Here is a 19,858-nt window from a genome sequence, read left to right as displayed (position 1 = left end):
TGAAGAGGAAGGGGAGATGGAAAGCATGAGAAGGAATGTGGGCAGCCCCTAGGAACAAAGATCAGCCCTCAAATGACAACCAGAACCACAGCTAGTAAGGAAATGGGGACCTCAGTCCTACCACTATAAGAAACTGAACTTGGCCTACCCTCTAGATAAGTGTGAAAACAGGTCAGTCTCAGAGCCTCCAGACAAGAACTCAGTCCAGCTGACAGCAGATTTCAGTCTTGTGAAATACTGAAGAGAAGATCCAGCAAAACCATAGTGTATGTATAGAACTGGGAATAAATAAATTTGCGCCATTTTAAGCCACCAACATTGTAGTGATTGTTATGGCAGCAATAGAAAACTAATACATTCTCAAATGTCAGTATGCTAAATTACAATAGTCTATGGTTCTAAAACACAATAATCACTGAAATACTTCAAATTCCACATTCCCAGGACCAATTCACATCTATCAAATGTTATCATTTATAATGAGTAAAGGGGACATTTCTAGTTATAATTACCAGGTACTTTTAAAGATGCTTTCTAAGACTAATATAATGATATCTACGTAAGTGTCCGTTTCAACATTAACAACTTAATAGTTCAAATAGATGATCACCTTGTCAAGTCTTCTTGAACTTGTTTTACCAGTCTGGTGTAGTTCACATTAGGAATACCTCTCATTCATTATATACTTAATGTATGTTATTAGAGTCATGTTTATTATAATTTTTTATTAGTCACATTAACAAGACTATTATTAATATAGGTAAAAGAATCAATATTTAGAAAAATGTTGGAATATAAATGATGTCAGTGTTTACAGGCCTCAAGAGTACAAACAGTGCTAAGGCAAAAGTCACCTATATTTTTAGTATATACATGCATAAAACCAATAATATTGAGTTACTTTTTAACAGGACTTTATTGGTATGATGATCACATTTTGGTATTTATATTTCTTAAATTAGTAGCTCAAAGTTGCATGTAACTTTATTGCAAGAAGTTACAGCTCCTCCAGTTCCTGATCTGCAAAACACATGCTTTAGGGCATTCCAAGTTTAACCTGCTCCAGCCAACTTTTCTGAATTACAGCAAAGCCAAAAGGAAAAAAAAAAAAAAAAGGAGAGGAGGGATTTTTCCAGAGACTCTAGAATATAACAAAATCTGGATTTGGAAATGAGCACTTACTTTTTCTGAGTTCTTTCAGCCAGCCTTGCAATCTCTATAGCTGCTTTCCTTGCTTCAAAATCTGCCCTTTTTATTATCTCTCCAGTCCCTCGGTAGCCAAGTTCCACCAGCTGTCGGGCCAGGCTTTCATCCTAAGGAGAAAATCAATTAATAGATATGTGAGCAAGTGAGATATTTTCTCCAGGGTATACCAGGAGTTGTTTTAAATGACAAATTAAATGTTTTGTCTTAAAATGAGACACAGCTATTAGATATGAAAAGCTAGCTTTCTAACAATGCATTTATACACATCTGATTCCGTCTGCCCTTGACCATGTATATGAGACTAAAAAAAATGAAACAATGTTAACCACTAAATTTTCTTTAAAGGGTTGGAAGACAAAAGTCTGTAGGTCTTTAATCAATTTATGAGACCAACAGTAGACAATTAATACAGTATCTTTAAAACAATAAAATTAGAAACAATAGTGCTCATAGAAGACTAAAAATCAATTGCACAAAAAGAGAATAGGGTTGTTTTCACAACATTCAATTTTTCAGACTTACTTCCTTGAAGTCAATTAACTGATGACAGAATATTATAATTTCAAATACAGCTAAAGAGGAACAGATGAATTTCCTACTTAACTATAAAGATATTGTTTCCATATAATGTTAGTAACAATAAAAACAGTAAGTAGACACCCAAGAAGATAACCACAAAAAGCTTCAAGTTGAAAAGAAAATTTTTTCCCCATAATATTTTTAGGCCTTTTATATTTCAGTTACTTGAAGAATTATCTCATATATTTTTGTCACTTGTATGGCATATTCAAAGAGAATATTTGTTTTCCTATTATTTGAAGAGGTATCATTTTACATGAAGTTACTGCCATAAAGCATTATACATAGAAATATTTATCTAATACTCATCATCATCTTAAATAAAATATATTTAAAATAATAATTAAAGCAGAATATAGACCTTTTATTAATACATCACTATTGAATGCATAAAGTGTCTAACAAATAAATGAGACACTTAAGAGGCTTGGTTTACAATTGTATTCAACCTATAATGGCTTTTTTCAGGTTATAACTGTTAAACAAAACCAAAAAAAATAGATACTAGAAACCAGCTACTTTCCTTTATGAGCATCCACGTAGCAATGTGTGTACATTGCCAAGCTATTACAATGCGAACCACCAGACCTTTTGGCTTGTTTCTGAAATATTCTGCTTAATATGCAATATGTGTTAGTGTGAACCACAAAACTGAGCAAATGCCTCCACCTAGTGGAACTAACCTTCAACAGAAAACACAATGCAGATTGGGGTTTGCTTTACAAAAGTGAATGGTTTTCTTTATTTGAATTAATTTTTAAAATTTTCTTAAATATTTTACTAATAAGCTTATAGAAAGGATTCAGTTCATCAATACTGTAGGATTCTTCCATGGGAATATAAATTCCTCAAATTCAATATAAAAGTTTCTGTAATAGAGACCATTAAAGTTGCTGTGTTTATTTTGTAGCTGAAATAAATTTGATATCCTTATGTGCCTTACCTGTATCACACAAACTCATTTGGATTGTTTTGTAACCAGAAGAATTAATCTCTGCTAACAAATGGGCAAAAATCTATTGAGAAAACAGGCAGAAAGTCAGCCTTGGAGGCTTTGTATACCATTATCATGCTCTAACTGGTTGAATCACTATTCATCCCTCCACCATGACAACACTTCTTGCAAGCTAGTCAAAAGCAAAACTACCAGCTCAAAAGAAGCACAATGCTTAAGATTATCCCAGGGATATGCTCCTTTGGGGCAGGGGTGGAATTTGGTTTAAAAGGGAATCTTGACTTGAAAATTCTAACCCAACTTTTTTCCCCAACCCTCAAAATAATGTCTTCTAGGAGTACGAAGAAAGTCTCATTTAATGCCAACAGTTCCCCTATTACCAGTATCAAGAAGAATTTTCTGCCTCTTATAAGGTGGATTTACTTGAAACAGAAGATAAAATCAGAAGGTTCATTGAAAGTTTTAAAATTCAGTACATTCTTTCTTCACTTTCTGTCCTGGGATTCAGAAAAACAAAATCTATGACAGAACGCTAATTGCCAGCCACCCACCTCGCAACAAAATGGGTGCTATTGGTTTCATTCTATCTTGCCCTTTTTATGAAAGTAATAAGATTATTGTAGAAAACTCTAAGGCATACTGACACAGCTCTCTGGCCACCAAGCCCACAGCTGACTTACTGTTCCCTTCCAAGAAGCAGCAGTGGATTGATGGAAAAGCAGAATGTCAGCCCTAGTGGGTTGGAGCTCTCTGGGCAAGCACCAGTGATGGCCATGTAGATGTGGCAGTCCAAAGGCTCTGGGAGTGCCTGTCACCCTTTGGCGGCTAGGCCTGGGCATGGTATAGTTACCTGCTGGGGAAGCCCAATCCACACAGCACTGCAGCCCATATCCTGCAAAAATAGACCAGCCCATAACCTCAACCTCCTACTTTGTGATCCAAGGTGAGAAAATGGAAGTGGGGAAGACCTGAAGAATGAAGTTGAGACTCTGGAGTTTCCAATAGCATTAGTACATTTCCAAACTCTAATTAGCATAAATTTGGACCCAAGTCTATGTAAGTTCCTGGACTAGCATACTCAGACAATTCCTGAACTGGCATATTGACCCCTCTTGCACTGCAAAAGTCTGTTCCCGTTTCCATTCTTCAATGAATCCCACTCTTATATTTACTCATCCTGGTCTGTGGGTTTCATTCTTCCAATTCATGAGACAGTGAGGGTGAACTGTTGGGGTTTGCTGCAACACGGGAGGGCATGGCCTGCCATTAAGAGCTGCAACACCTCTTGGCTGCAGAGGCCTGCAGCCTTACACAGACCCCACCTGCCAGCAAAAGCAAAAAAAAAAAATGGAGTTATTTTATCTCAAAACTCTGGTTTCAATACTACAAACATATCACACATTGATATGTCATCCATTATCTTTCCAGAGATGATCACTGACATCTTGCGGTATCATCTTTCAATCCTTCCTCTTAATGTATGTATTGGTTATGCTAGATTTCTTTGAACAAAATCATACTGTGCAAAAATTCTCATGGCCTACTGATTTGACATTTAATAATGCATCTTGAACACCTTTTCATTCAATAACAATAAAATAAAATTTTAGCTACTACACATTTCATAGACTCTGTGTGCACAAGTATTGTGTGTAGTTCACTACTGTGGCTTTAGCTCCTTGCCTTCATCTGACAGTGAAAATGATTGAATCTTCATTTTGATTTTGTATTGCTTTAATTACCAGTGAGGTTCACCATATGTTCTTACAGATGTTATTGGTCATGTATATTTCTTCTATTTGAATTATCTGTTTTGAATTGTTAAATGAACCCTTTGGTCATTTATTCTTAATTTGTAACTACTTTGGACATATATTAAATGTATTAACTAAATGCATGCAAAATATCTGCAAATATTTTTTTCTAGGTCAATGTTTTCCTGTAACTTTATATAGCTTTGTTTATACCTAGATGTTTAGAGCATTTGAAATATATTGTGGTGCCTGATGCTTCTGTTTTTATTCAAATTTCTTTATTCCAGAAAAGACAGCTGTGACATTAATTGTTGAAGACTGCTTCCTTTCTCTGCTAACTTGAAATCATACATTTTTGTGTACTTACATCTCAAATACATGAAGGTCTGTTTCTGGATTCTGATCCCACTCTATTGACTGGTCTCTCTGCTCTCTCAACTATTACAAATGTAATACAGATACTGCTCTACCTGCCCATGGATAAAACTCCACCACAACTCTGTCTCAACATATTTCAAGTCTTACCTTCCCTGAGCTTTTTATGAGGAACCGCTTGACTCGGCAAGGTCAGAGAGTGTTAGAAAACAAGACATATTCAACTAGCATTTTATATTGATTGTGGAAATCTAGATAATTTGAAACAGCAGGCATCCTGCTATTAAAAAATATATATAACATTTTTTGAATAAACCTGTTGGAGGTAGGTTCTCTAGAAAACAGATTTGGGAATGTAGATTTATATGCAAAAGGTCTAACTGGAGAGTTTCTTGGAATTTGCCATGCTGTGAGGTTGGAAGAAGCAGGATTGGGCAGTGGCATGATTCACAGCAAGGCCTCAGCAGCTCTGGAGATGGGCTGGCCCTGCAGAGTTTTCCTAAATTGATGCAAGGTGACCAGACCAGACCTTTATAACCTCAGAATAAACAGTAATTTAGATAAGAACTGCCCTAAGAAAGGGCATGACTTTGGAAAAGGTGAATGTTTTAGATGAATAGTCATCTAATCAGTCTAGTTCGAAGTTCTTCAATTTTATTGATAGTGAGTGAAGCAACTTTTTATGTCTTTGATCATCTCATTATTTTTTCCTTTCCATTTCATTGATTTCTGCTGTTGTTTTCTTCTATTTATTTATTTGGGCTTAATTTACCCTTTTTTCTAGCCTGTCAAAGTAGACACTAAGAACATTATTAGATTTTTCTTCTTTTTCACTGTAAGTTTTTCAATCTCTAAAGTCTTCACTAGAACTCCTTAAGGTGTATCCAACAAACCTAATACATTTCATTTCCATTTTATTCAAATGAAAATCTCTTCTATTTTTCTTTTTGCAATCTCTTCTTTGATCATGAGTTATTTATAACTAAATGCTTAACACCCAAATATCTGAAAATTTTCCAGGTTTATTTCTATAACTGATTTCTATTTTTCATTATGTTATTAGAGAACAGACTTATGATTTCAATATTTTTAAATATATTTCTTTTGTTTTATGACACAGTATAGGCCCCATGTGTATTTGAAAAGAATATGCATTCTGTTGGTTTTGTGTGTACTAGTCTATAAATGCTAATTAAATCAAGGCAATTGCTAGTCCTCTCCAGGCTTTCATGTCACTGCAGATTTTCTATCTTCTAGTTTGGTCTGATCAATTACCAAAAAAAGGAACACTGACACCTCCAGTTACAATCGGGGATATAACTATTTCTTTTCATTCTTAACCAATTTTGCTTTATGCATTTTGAAGATCTGTAGTGAAGCACATTACACTAAAGCACTGTCATTACAAGTTTCTTTTAATATGTATTTTTATAGAATGTATTTTTCTATCCTTTTACTTTGAATCTATTTAATCTATCAATATGTTTATATTAAATTGTGTTGTTTACCTTTAAAGGGTGCAGCATATATAGATCTGAAACTTTTAGCTATTCCCATAACCTCTGTCTTCTAACTGAGCTTTTGAATCACATTTACTTTAATTTCCAGTGTGGATGGGTCTTTACCTACTACTTTATTATTTTTTTATTGGCTTTTTTTGCTTTGATTTGGGGAGGAGGTCTTTCTACTGGAATGAGTCTTTTCTTTAAGTATTCCATGTATCTCCATTATGGGATTATTCATTATGTCTGTTTTATTTTTCAGTAACTGCTCTAAAATTTACAATAGGAATTATTAGCATATTGCATTCTACCTTCAATAATATTATACCATTACATATATAAGAACCCACTACAACATTACCCTCTCCCATCCTTCATGCTATTGTTGTCTCACACAGTTATCCTTTGGTATCCATGATAGATTGGTTCCAGAACCCCTTGCAAATATCAAAATCCATGTTGCTCAAGTTCCTTACGTAAAATGGCATAGTATTGCATATACACATATTTTCCCATGTACCCTAACTTATCTCTAGTTTTCTTATAATATTAATAAAATATAAATGCTCTGTAAATAGTCATTATACTGTAACATTCAGGGAATAATGATTTTTTTTAAAAAAGGTCTGATGCTGGGGGATAGAATGTGTGCTGTTTAGCATATATGAGGCCCAGGTTCAATTTCCAGGACCAAAAAAATAAAAAGAGAAAAGGAGAAAAAAGAAAAAGCCTTACAAATTCAATACAGATTAAATGCTTTTTAATATTTTCAATCCATTATTGGTTGAATCCGTGGATGACAGATCCTGCAGATATGGAGAGTATTTTACGTCCATATGATAAGCCACAGAATATGTCATTATTTTTTCTTTAAATAGTTAATAATCTCAAAAGAAATTTAAAATTAAGAAATAAAACATTTTTATTCACCTTTAGCCTTTCCAATGCTGTTCATTCCTTTGTATAGATCCAAGTTTCCTGTTAATAGATGCTATTCCTTCCACCTGAAGAACTTTAATGTTCCTTGTAGTATAGACTTAAAATAATAAATTTCCCTGGCTTTTGTTTTGAAACTATTTATCTCATCTTAATTTTTACTTTTTTGCTGAGGTATAATGTTCTAGGTTGACCTCTTTATCTCTTTCTTTCTCTTTCCTTTCTTTCTTAGTCTTTTAGTACTTCCAAGATGCCATTCTGTCATCTTACAATTTGCAGTGTTTTTGAGAAGTGTCCAGTAATTTCTGTCTTTATTTTTTTTTCTATAATGTGTCATTTTATTTTGGTTACTTTTAAGATTTTATCACTGGTTTTCATGATTTTATTAAGATATTCCTTGATGTGGTTTTCTTTGTGCTTATTTTGCCTGGAATTCAATAAACTTGGTTTTTATTTTTCATAAAGCTTGGAGATCTTTTGGCCATCATCTTTCAAGTATATTTTATTCCATCCTTCCCTCTGTTCCTTTTGGACTCTGTTTGCATGCATATTATTAGTGTCTGATATTAGCCCATGTGCCTGAGGCTCTGTTCATTTTTGTTTAGCTTATGTCTTTTATTATTATTACATTGTTTATTGCTGAGTTGTTTTAGCTCAATCTTAGATTTCTTTACTAAAATCATTTATTTGTTATTATAGGACTTCAGCTAATTTTTCTTGCATTTTCACTGTAGATAATCATATTACTTTTTATAAACAACAGTCTGACTTCTTCCAAATATTTATAGCACTTCCCTTAAATTGCAATGGTCAGAAGTCAAGTAGAATACAAGTGAATTAATCCATTCATAGCTGAATGGACTACTGGGAGGTGGGAAGTTTGAGGAAGTAGGTCATTGAGGTCATATGCTGGAATGGTTCATCTTCTCCCTAGCCCCTTCCCCCCTTTTTTTCTTTTTCTCCCCCCCACACCTCCTTCTTTCTCCCTCCCTCCTTCCCTCCTTTCCTCCTTGCTACCAAGAGCTGATCAGCTTTCCTCCACCACACCTTTCCACCATGATGCTTCTGCCTTGGAGCCAACCAACCATGGACTGAGACCTCTGAAACAATGAGCCAAAATAAATCTTTGCTCCTTGTTCTTGTCAGGTATTTTGATCACAATGACAAAAAGCTGACTAATACAATACATTTCTGAATTCATTTTAAATTTTTTCATTCAGTTCATAAGTAAAATTAATCTTTTGTTTTCTATTTTGTATTATCTTTTTCTGAATCAATATGCAAGTTCTGTGAGATTGATATGGCTTGAGTATGAGCCCACAGTAAGCAGCATATAGTTCACAGTGGTAGGCTAATAGCACAATCAACATGTGAGACTGGGCTGGTCACTCCCAGAAGTGATGGTAAGTTTACCTGGCTTAAATCCTTGGATAGCTAGTCTCTAAACCAGGCTTAGACTGTATCCCAAGGTAAATTCAGAAAGACAGACACAAGCCATAGCAAATTTTAGTAAAGAGTAAGGGTTAGATCTGCAACACCAGGAGTTTAAGTAGTGATCAGGCAAGCCCCAAAGCCCATCACATGGACCTATATAAGAAGAAAGACAAACCACAACCTTGTATTTCTACTGAACATGGCAGCTGTCCCCACCCATCCAGATCAGCTATTCCATCTAACCAAAGAGCCTCTCGCAAAACATTGTCCAACTGCTGAATTACCAACTGGCTAAGAAATACAACTAGTTTGGAAAGATATGCCATGCAACCGAAAACTAAAAGAGAGCAAGAGTAGCTTTTCTTCTGTATATGAAAAAAGAAAAACAGCTTTAAGTCAAAAACTATAAAATGAGAAAAAAGGAGCATTATATAAAGGGATCAATTCATCAGGCAGATATAATAATCATAAATATATGTACTATATAATATATATATATTGAAGCACCTAAGTATATAATGCAAATATTAAAAGTTTTTAAAGGAAAGTTAGATTGCAATAAAATAAAAGTAGCAGACTTAAATACCCCCTCTTCAATAATGAACAGTTCATCCACACAGAAAATAAATAATAAAACACTGGACTTGGATTCTACTTTAGACCAAATGGAAACACAACATATCAAAAACTATGGGAACCAGTAAAAGCAAAGGTGAAAAGGAATATTAAAGCAACAAATTCCCACTTACAAGATCTAATCATTATGGAAATGGAAACTAAAAACACAATGAGATATCACCTCACATCCGTCAGAATTACTATTATAAAAATAACAAAAGATATATGCTGCCAAGGATGTGCAAAAATGTATACCTGCACTTACTTGGTTGGAATGAATTTAGTATAGCCATTATGAGAAAACTACACAGAGGTTCCTCAAAATACTAAAACTTGAGCCACTGTATGATCCAGCTATTCAACTTCTTCTTATTTAACCGAAAGATTTGAAATCACTATGTCAAAGAGAGGTCTACATTCAAATGTTCATTGCTGGTATTCATAATATCCAGGTTAGGGAATCCACCACCTAAGCATTTATCAAAGAACGAATAAAAATATGTGGTATATATATACAACGGAATACTACTCGCCTGTACAAGAAAAACCTTGTCATTTGTAACAGCATGGAAGAACTGATGAACATCATGCTAAATGAAATAAGCCATGCACAGAAAGACAAGTATCATTTGTTTACTCTTCCATGTGGAATTTAAAGCCAGACTCCCAGAAAAAAAGAGAGGAGAATAATGGTTACCAGAAGCTGGGAGGCCTGGGATGGAGGAGAGAGTAAGGAGATGGTTGTCAAAGAGTACAAAGCTTGAATTAGACAGAAGCAAATATCTTTTTAAGATATATTTTATAGTGGGTGAATACAGTACACAATATATTATACACTTCAAAGTTATTAAGACAAAATTTCAAATGTCACCATAAAAATATTTGAGATAATAGTTACGTTAATTTGATTGATTTAATTATTCCACATTATATTCATAAATATTTGTTTTAATTTGCCTCTCTCACTGTTCCTATTCATTTCCTAGCCAGTGAAGAACTGTACAGTTCCTTCAGTAGTGGTTCCCACCCTCTGGGTTTTGCTGAATTCCTACTCATAGTACAGGTCAGTGTGTTCCTCAGTCTTGCTAAATGTCCTGAAAATTAGCAACTGGACACAAGGACAAGATTGGATTTAGTTCTGATGTCTTTAGAAAATTTGTTAATGGTGTTTTATTCCTTTATGCACTAAAATCTCCAATGTGTCCCTTTGTGTAACATCAGCAGTTGTGAATGCTCAATGTTACCAGTCCTTATGTTGATACCTCTTCGTCAGACTGGTTGTCTGAAGCTCATTCACATTACCTAACAAGAACCCATGATCAAACTGAGTTCTCACATATTGATAACAATGTATTTCCTTCATAGCTGAAAGTCAGGCTTGCTGGACATAAAATCCCTTAGTCACATTTTCTTTCCTTGAGTATCTTAAACAAGTGATTGCAATTTGCATTGGTATAAAACCTTTGCTAGTTAAAAGTCTGATTATTTCATTTGCCTTGCCTTATAAGTCACTTGCTAGTTATACCTAGATATCTACATGACTTTTTTTCTATGTAGTTCAAATAATTTTACTAGAATATGTGTCTTGGCATTGGTCGTACTGGGTTAAAATTGTCAGATACTAAGTGTTAAGACAATGTAGAGATTTTTTTTAAGTAACTTCGTTGTATTTATTAATTAATTTATTTATTTTAATGTGGCACTGAGGATCAAACCCAGTGCTTCACATGTGCTAGGCAAGCACTCTACCTCTGAGCTACAATCCCAGCCCCCAATGTGTAGTTTTTAATCTCTTACATTGTTCATTTCAAAATGTTTTTCTTGAATTATACTTTTCATATTGTTCTGTTTCCTTGCTCACATTTGAAGTACTTCTTCAAGGACGTCTATTATCAGGTACATGATCTTCTGTCTTCAATAATTATTAGTTTTGCTTAAATCCTTTATCTCTTTCTTCATATTTTTAATATTTTAAAAATTTCCTCCTTTCCACCTTCTATTTCCTTATGATATCTCCTGTGGGGTTTATCCATTCTTCCGTTTCTTTTAGTTTAGTTTTCACTTCTAAAGACTTCCTTTGGCTCCTAATTCTTTCCTGAATTGTCACATTACTTTTGAAGTTTTTCTACATATATCATTTTCTCAATGCCTTTAGTTTGATTCGAAATAAAAGTCACAGCTTTGTACACGGGTCTTTATGATCTGCTTCCTTTGTCTAGAGGATGTTATTCTGCTTCTCATTCTCACAGTAATTTTAAATGAGCTTTGACCTCAATGCTTCTTTATAGATCATTTCCAGTTTCACTGAACTTTCAGAAGATATGGCTCACAGAACTTTGCTTTCATTTTGTTTCAATATATTCCTTCAAAATATGGCACTTGCTTTCTGATATTTTCTTTTCTTTTTTAAATTCTTTTATTCTCTCACTTTTACCTCAGCCTCCTCTTTCAAATTTTCTCTCTACTATCTGTATCCTTCTCAATATTGATTCCACTCCTAGCAGCCCTTCAGCACTGTAGAGCACCAACCAAAAGGGGAGGTAGTTTCAAAAGCTCCCAGGGCAGCAGACTATCCACCTTGTTTATATGCATCTGGGAACCTCTGCACTCATCTATGGATGGAATGGCCAAAGTCCCTTCAGAGTCAGCTGCTCTTCTCAAATGGTACCACCGTCCTTTCACTGAATCCTTATTGTCCTTTTGGCAGCTTTCTTGGTTTGGGACCCTTTAGATTCCCATTGTTTTGTTTGGCTTTTCTCCTGCATGGATGCTGATGCCTTCCAGTTGTTATAGCTGTGGAGGGTTATTTCCATCTGCCTTTATGTTCAGATTCTCAGGAATAACACTCCCTTATTTTTGTGTAAATTTTGCTCTCCAACTGCTCTTGGCTTCTGGATCATCCTGGTCTCCTTGATTTTCTCCCACTTTTCTGACCCCCTCCTTCTCCTTCTCCTTTGTGCATGCCATTTCCATGTTCATGCCTCAAATAATGGTTGTTCTTCCACGTTTTGTCATAAGCCCCATTCTTGTCTCACTCTGCATACTCTACTTGTGAATCCTTCCTACTTCCACTCATCCTACCTGTAGCTTCTGAAGTCAATGTAAATAAAAGTTGAATAGAACTTGCTGTAAATACACAGAATATAGATGTTTGGGAACTGTTTGCGATACAAACTGAGACACTGAGGAGGTCATCAGGTTCTTAATATTTTAACTTTACCATTATGATAAGGTTTTAGAAGTATTGAGAATACAATATTCTTGGTTACTTCGCCTCTAATCAAAAGAACTCATATGCATGAGGAAATTAGATATTTTTACACAGAGGAAAGTACTGCTATGAACTTACTGAAGGAAAAATTTAAGATTTTTCTTAAATGGAGAGAAGCTAATGTAAATCCCAGTTTTTCCCCAGTGGATAAACAAAAGACTGTACATGATTCTAAATGTATATGAATTAAGATTTTTCATAGGGAACAGTATTTTGGTGCAATAAAAATGGAAAAATACAATGGATGATTGTTAGTTTGGCTTATCATATAATCATGATAAATTATGTTACTGCATTTTCCTTAGAGTTTTGTCAAATCAATATCTGCTAAATAATTTTAAGGTTATATACAAAAGATTTTATTCTCTAAATAATTAAAAGATAATGCTTTAACTAAAACAATAAATGATTTAATCATGAGTGGAAACCAACTGTCTGGGAAATTTTAAAATAATTCTATAACATCCCTGTATCCCTTACCTGAGAAAAGAAATTCACCTAGGACTAATATTTTTCCAGTGGTCAGAGGCAGACACTGAAATGAAGGGACTATGTTTAGTCAAATGGAAAGATTACCAAGAAAGAACTTGGAAAATTGTAATATAATAATTTTGCCAAAGCTTTTCAACTATTTGTATATTGATTTAAGGGATTAGTTTAATTGGGTTAGATAATACTAATTTCCAGAACAAATATTGTTATTTGGGTTAGCAAAGATAAGCCTAATTGCTGATATTGTGATAAAGTTCTTTGAATGTTTTATTGCTATCTAGTAAAACAAGCAAAGCATGGTCTGCATTAAATAAAGAGCTTCTTTTATCTTCCTGAATCTCCTTTCCCATCTTCCAGCTCATCACATAATCAACCTGTGTCAGTCTGTATTTTCCCCCTGATTTTTTTCTGACCAAGTATCATATTAAAAACATAGTACTTGGGGCTGAGGATGTGACCCAAGCAGTAGCACGCTCGCCTGGCATGCACGGGGCACTGGGTTCGATCCTCAGCACCACATAAAAATAAAATAAAGATGTTGTGTCCACCAAAAACTAAAAAATAAATATTTAAAAAATTCTCTCTCACGCTAAAAAAAGCCACATAGTACTTATTATATTCACAATGATAAGTGTATTTGTATACTTATCATTGTCTGAGAAGTTAAATGATTACAAAGAGGTCAGGTTCACAGCAGCAAAGAGCTGGCAAACTGAAAAGGGAAAATTTTTAAAAATAAAAGAATTTACTTACAAAAAGATGAACAGAATTCATGAAAATCAGCATGGACTGATAAAGCATCCTTGGGTTAGCAACAGTGGAAAGCCATTAACACCACTAGGCAAAAAAGAAGATGGGAGAGGAAGCAATATCTAGAACAGGGAAGTGCTGCCAGACCCTGGAAAGAGTGCTGGAGCTGATGGAATGAGAGGCTGGCCAAACATAAGGAATGCAGCCAATTCCAAACCACAGCCAATAGGGAGGTGGCAGGGAATAAATCCTCTAACCACTCTCACCCAGCCTCTGATCTCCTACTAGTATCTCCTGCTGTCTGAAACCTACCTAAAGCCAAAGGGCCTGATTAATGTCCACCAACATCAGCTGCCAGGAACACAGACACAGGATCCAGCACAGATAACATGGCAATTTTAAATGAATCATTGCTACTAATTTTTATGGCAACTAACTGAAAATTTGGCAATGGGAGAATATACTACTCAATAAAGGAGTAGATAGTACTAACTGTATTCTTGAAAAATGCTAAGAAAGTCGATTTTAAGTGCTTTAATCACAAAAAATAATAAATATGTGAGGTAATACTTGTTAATTAGCTCTAGCTATTTTATGACATCTACATAGTTCAGAACAACACGTTGTACATGATAAGTACATATAATTTCATTTGTTGATTTTTTTTTAATTGTTTTTCAAAATTGTCCCATTAAACCAAAGTCAATTGCTGACGAGGGAGGGAGACAAGGATTACCTCACAAAGCATAATCCATAACTCATGACACATGCTCCCCATACAGTTGAAGGAATTCTGAGGAGTCCACTTGTTTCTGTGTGTCCTAAGTAGGCAATTAACTTGCATCCACAAAAAGTATTTGAGAATTTAAATAGAGCTAATAGCACTTTAAAAGTTGTAATTAATACATATATTCCTGCCTTAGTATCACTGTTCAACTAAATCTTCATCTCACTTTTTATAAAAGTACAATAAGCATATGGCTAACCAATACCAACTTAAAAATAAATTTATCATTCTCCTCAAATCAAGTTAGCATCCTCCATTTTGGAGACCTTTAAAGTTCTGACTGATGAAATACAAAGTATTAATTTCTCCCCTCCAAATAACAATATTTTTAGTTTCTTGCTCTCCTGAAAAACTAACAGTTAAAAAAAAAAACACTGAAACATTTCTCAATGATACTAGGCTTAAGTGTAGTAATGTCCCACACATGCTACAAAGATGATTTTTTTTCTATCAAGTTGATTATTGTGTACATTTCACTTTTGTTTATTTAAACATTCAAAAATTTGAATTCAGACGTTGTTTAGAAGCATTTCTTTTGCCCTTCATTTCAGTGCTCAGATGCAAGGCATAAAACTGACTTTCAAGACTTTAAAATATTATCTATATAAAATATTTAAAAGTTGTTGATGAATCCAAGAGTTGTGTTGGAAATCCCACCTAGATTTATTTTTAAAACAGACAATTTCAGGAAGAACAAATCACTTGTCCAAAGTGTCCCACAACTTGTTCGGGGCACAGGTACTAGAATTAGATGTTTCTGTTCCCTTAAAATTATTTTCATATCTACCAAATGAATGTGTTTTGAAGGATAAGCACTTTTCAAATCTGTAGTCCACATTTAAGTGAAACTCCACCCATCCGAATTGGAGAGTCCAAAAATTTCAATGCGCAAAATTACCTTATTCCAGATTAGAAATGTGGAGAGTTGATTACAGGGGTCAAGTTTTTTCCAGACGTGATGTGCTTTGGCGCCACATAGTGGCGCTTGTTTTCTCTGCCATTAATTGGGAGGTGGCGGTTCTGCATCACTTCCAGGACAGCCGAATCCGCTTACTACTCGTTTAATCTGTTGGGTTGGGGAAGACTAGCTAGGAATAGATTAGGGTTTGAGGAACTCGCTGGCCACCTCCCAGCTTCACAAGACCTAGTGCAGCCCATGATTTTCCCGCCCATCCGGGTTTTCTTCGCTCGGGACAGGAACTGTATCCTGCACCACCCTCCCTTTAGCGGGAGTGGATGGGATGCTGGGCAGAAGAGTGTAACCCATTAAGTCCGGCTTCGCACTTTTTTTCCCCTTGCATTTTTACTATCAGCATTAATCGCGATTATCAACTGTATAACACAGAGACAGGAATATACCGGCACAACTACCAGCGATTAGTAGGGATGACGGTAAGGCGGGGAGCAGGTGTTTCAAGGACCCAAATACCCAAAATAATATCAAATGCAATAGGTTGGTGTTGCCAGTTGTCCTGGAAACATACTGTCTTCTGCTTCTTTAACAAAGGAAAGCAAAACGGCCGTTGTTCTGAGTTAAAACTCTCGGCAACCTACCTTTCTCAAAGTAACTTTGGAACGGAACTGGGTCAGGAGGAGGCAGAAAGCCGAGATGCAGAAGTTCAAGAGTCCCCTGCATGCGTACGTGCACGCGCGAGTTTCTGCGCTGGGTGACTTGAGAGGCCCAAGTTCCGCCAGGACAGGGCACTGCAGGGCAGGCAGGACCTGCGACTCACCTCGGCAGGTGTTCTCCGCGGCTACCCCGCGGCCGCCGAGCCTGACGTTTGCGCGGTCCACCGCCAGGGGGCGAACACCCCACGACGCGTCCTATCGCCGAGGGACCTAGGGACGCGAAGGAGGCGGACTCTGCCGCGCCGCTGCCCTTACCTCCAGGTAGTACAAGTCCACGGTAGTGATCTGCGAGTCTAGGAAATCTTCGTAAGTGTTGAACTGAGTGACAATATTGTCCACGGCCATCAACGCCTCGTCCTGATCCATCGCGGTTGCCTTGGCCAAAGCGTCCCTAGCGACAGAATCTCCAGGGCAGGATCAGGAAGTTCCACCCACTTGGCCCCATCCAATCAGTTGGAGGGGGGTTGAGCTCTGAGCGTTCATCCCGCCCCCATGTTTCACTACTGGGTTTCAGGTTCCCGCCCAACTCTTGGGAACTAGGTTAAATTACCCACTCCAAATTCAGGGGCGGTATCAGTCCGCTGACTCACACCTTGGGGAAATGTGGAACAAGGGGAGAGATGCAAATGACAAGCCAAGTTAGAGAGTGTGACGCTGCCAGGATGTTTATACAAAACGTTATGAATAAATTCTTCCAATCACAGTCTAAAACCAACTTAAGCAGTACAAAAATATAAAAGTATTTTTCAAGGAGGAAGAGTATCTCAAAAGTCTAGGAAAATGGTCTTGTGACCAAGGCCACATTAATGACCTTTTTGAATTAGTTTTTTTAAATTGTAACTCAAATCTCAGTTATCAATATCGAGTGCAAAGAACCATTTACGAATTTCCCAAATGAAGAAATCTTAGCAATAATATCTTTGAGCCCCAACTTAATACATTTTAATTTTTCAATAATATCTTTGAGCCCCAACTTAATACATTTTAATTTTTTTACTATAAATTTCAATAAGCACACAATGAAAAACCTTGCTCTGCAGAACCGGCCTTTTTTTTTTTAAATAAATACCTGTGGAAACTTAAAAGGTCAAGGGTTTTACTCAAGATTTTCTTTTTCCTTTAGAATAAAGTTTTTCATTTTTTAAATATAAATGTAAAGGAATCCAACAAGCAGCTGTCAAAACTTTTTCAGAACTTATTATGGTTTTTAATGTTTTTCAAATTATTCTTGAGAATTTCTAAATATTTATGTAATTTATTTAGAAAATGTTCACAGATGTGCTAAAAAATTTTAATAAAAAATCTCAGAAGATTATTTCACTTTTGGTTAGCTTATACAATTTTAAAAGTTCATCTCAAATATCAGGATGTCTATGAAAGTGTAAATTTTAAGTGATACAGACACAAGGATCTCTATAATATTACTGACCTTTAGTTAATAATTGTATCCTAAAATGTTTTAAAAGGCATTTGTTACCTTATTTTTAAGTGCATTTTAATCATTAAATTTGGGGAAAGAGAAACATCACACATAACACAACAGCTGTAATAAAAATAGTAACAACAATATTTGTTGAGTGCTCACTGCATGCCGGGCACTAAGTGTCAAAAATCATTGTACTTAGCTGGTATTTACATTAACAGCAACAACCACCAACAATTTGATAGCATCTCATATCTGAAAAGATATAGAAATTTGAAAAGCCAAGAATGGAGATGAAATCCATGTTCCTTAAAAGATTCTAATAGATGACAAAGTTTTCATTATTCTCTATTATCTAGAGGGTTCTATAAGTCCTTCCTAAAAGATTCATATTCTGAGTGAACTGAGCACATGGAAAAGCTTTAAAAAGATCCAGCCACTTATGTACAGAGAATATAAATATTTCCTTTAGTCCAAAAATATTTTATACAACCTTATCAATGTGGCAGCCCTGTTTAAAACATTTTATATGCATTATCTCATTTAATCTTCATGATACACTCACTGGGGATATAACACTAGTATTTTTCTCAAAATAGAAGCAGAATGAATTTAAATGACTTAACTATTAAGTCATCAAAGTTCCAAAGACAAAACAAACACACACACACACACACACACACACACACACACTCCATTATTTCCAGTCTCACAAAAAGAAAAGGCAGAGGTAAAGAGAGGTTTTGAAGAGCCCCATAGAACTAATTACAGAAGCAGGGATTTTTTTTTGGGGGGGGTGCAGGTGGGGCCAGGATACTGGGGACTGAACTCAGGATCACTCAACCACTGAACCACATTCCTAGTCCCATTTTTTGTATTTTATTTAAAGACAAGGTCTCACTGAGTTGCTTAGCACCTCACCATTGCTGAGGCTGTCTTTGAACTTTCGATCCTCCTTCTTTAGCCTCCAGAGCCACTGGGATTACAGTTATTCACCACCACACCCAGCCTGTTTATTTCTTACATAAAAAGACAAGTTGCCTTGTGACAGGGGTGATGGATTGGTTCAAACATAAAGAATAAAAGGAATGGCATGTTTGGAGTTGGGCAGGTAAGAAAGATCAGATTCTATAAAGGACAAAGCAGTCAATTCACAGTTGTGTGAGGCCAGCAAGGACAGCAGAGGGAAGGAAGCCCACTAGAGAGAGGGGGAACGGGAAGCAAAACTTTCAGTGGTAGGTTGAAGAGATACAAAATGCAGCAGCCATGTCCTTGAGCAAGAGAGGACCCAAGGAAAATGACTTTGGTTGCTGAGTGCATACTACTGAATAGAGCTCAAGCCTCCTGTTCTGAAGTCCTCCTACATCAAGATTTCATCACTTTCAAGACACAGCAAAGCATCTAGGGGATGTTTGAGTTCAGAAATCTGTAGCACTTTGATTCCAAGATCATATCTCTATTAATAAAATGCAAGGTCATTATTTATCTATATATCCTTCTAGTAAGATTCATCCATCTAATATGATCCATTTTGATTGTGAATTTTCAGGGAAACCTAATTAAATTAACCACATGGTCAATAGCTCTTTGTTGGAGTAATCCTTAAAGCACCTACATTTAAACAATTACGAAAATATTTTCAGTCAATGAGCCCAATGATATCTTCCAGCAAATCATCTTCACAATATTGAAAGAAAAAAATTATAAATTTAGCCTTGTGCTACACAGGAAGGCTAGAATTATAGAAAGTCTAACTCAATTGTCTTTTTTCTAAACTATTGATTTAAATTAAAAAACACTTTCAGACCTATGCCTAAGAAATTACATGGAAGAGTGACAACAAAGAAATTAATGAGCCACAACAACAATTCTCTCTTTCCTATTCTGAGGCCTTTGTTATGATCAGAAAATACTTTATTTTGGATAGCATGCATTCCTACTTCAAGTCCAAGATCTTAAAATATTGAATCCTGGAATTTAGCACCAATCCCAGATATTCTAATCTTTGCCAAGAGACAAGCAAAGATCATGTATATTCACAACAAAACCCCAAGATGTGAGAGAGAGAGAAAACATATGCTATGGAAGGAATAACAAAATATATGCCATATTTAGCTTAGTTACTGAGTTTTTTTAAAAGGCACAAT

The 19,858-nt window shown here is 35.6% G+C and overlaps 1 protein-coding gene across 1 annotated transcript in view; it reads right to left on the bottom strand.

Moving 5' to 3' along the window:
• Cfap299 (cilia and flagella associated protein 299) overlaps nt 1-16,718 on the bottom strand; it is a 582,352-nt gene extending 565,634 nt beyond the window's left edge. The window contains exons 1-2 of the mRNA XM_040292244.2: nt 16,544-16,718; nt 1,183-1,313 (exon numbers count right to left, since the gene is read on the bottom strand). Coding sequence (XP_040148178.1) covers nt 1,183-1,313; nt 16,544-16,654 — 242 coding nt within the window. The 5' untranslated portion in view covers nt 16,655-16,718. The remainder of the gene's footprint in view (nt 1-1,182; nt 1,314-16,543) is intronic.
• Between the last annotated feature and the right edge of the window lie 3,140 nt (nt 16,719-19,858).

This window comes from Ictidomys tridecemlineatus, chromosome 9, assembly GCF_052094955.1.
Source record: "Ictidomys tridecemlineatus isolate mIctTri1 chromosome 9, mIctTri1.hap1, whole genome shotgun sequence".
In the NCBI taxonomy this organism is placed as follows: domain Eukaryota; kingdom Metazoa; phylum Chordata; class Mammalia; order Rodentia; family Sciuridae; genus Ictidomys; species Ictidomys tridecemlineatus.
This window is presented reverse-complemented; position numbering and strand designations above follow the sequence as displayed.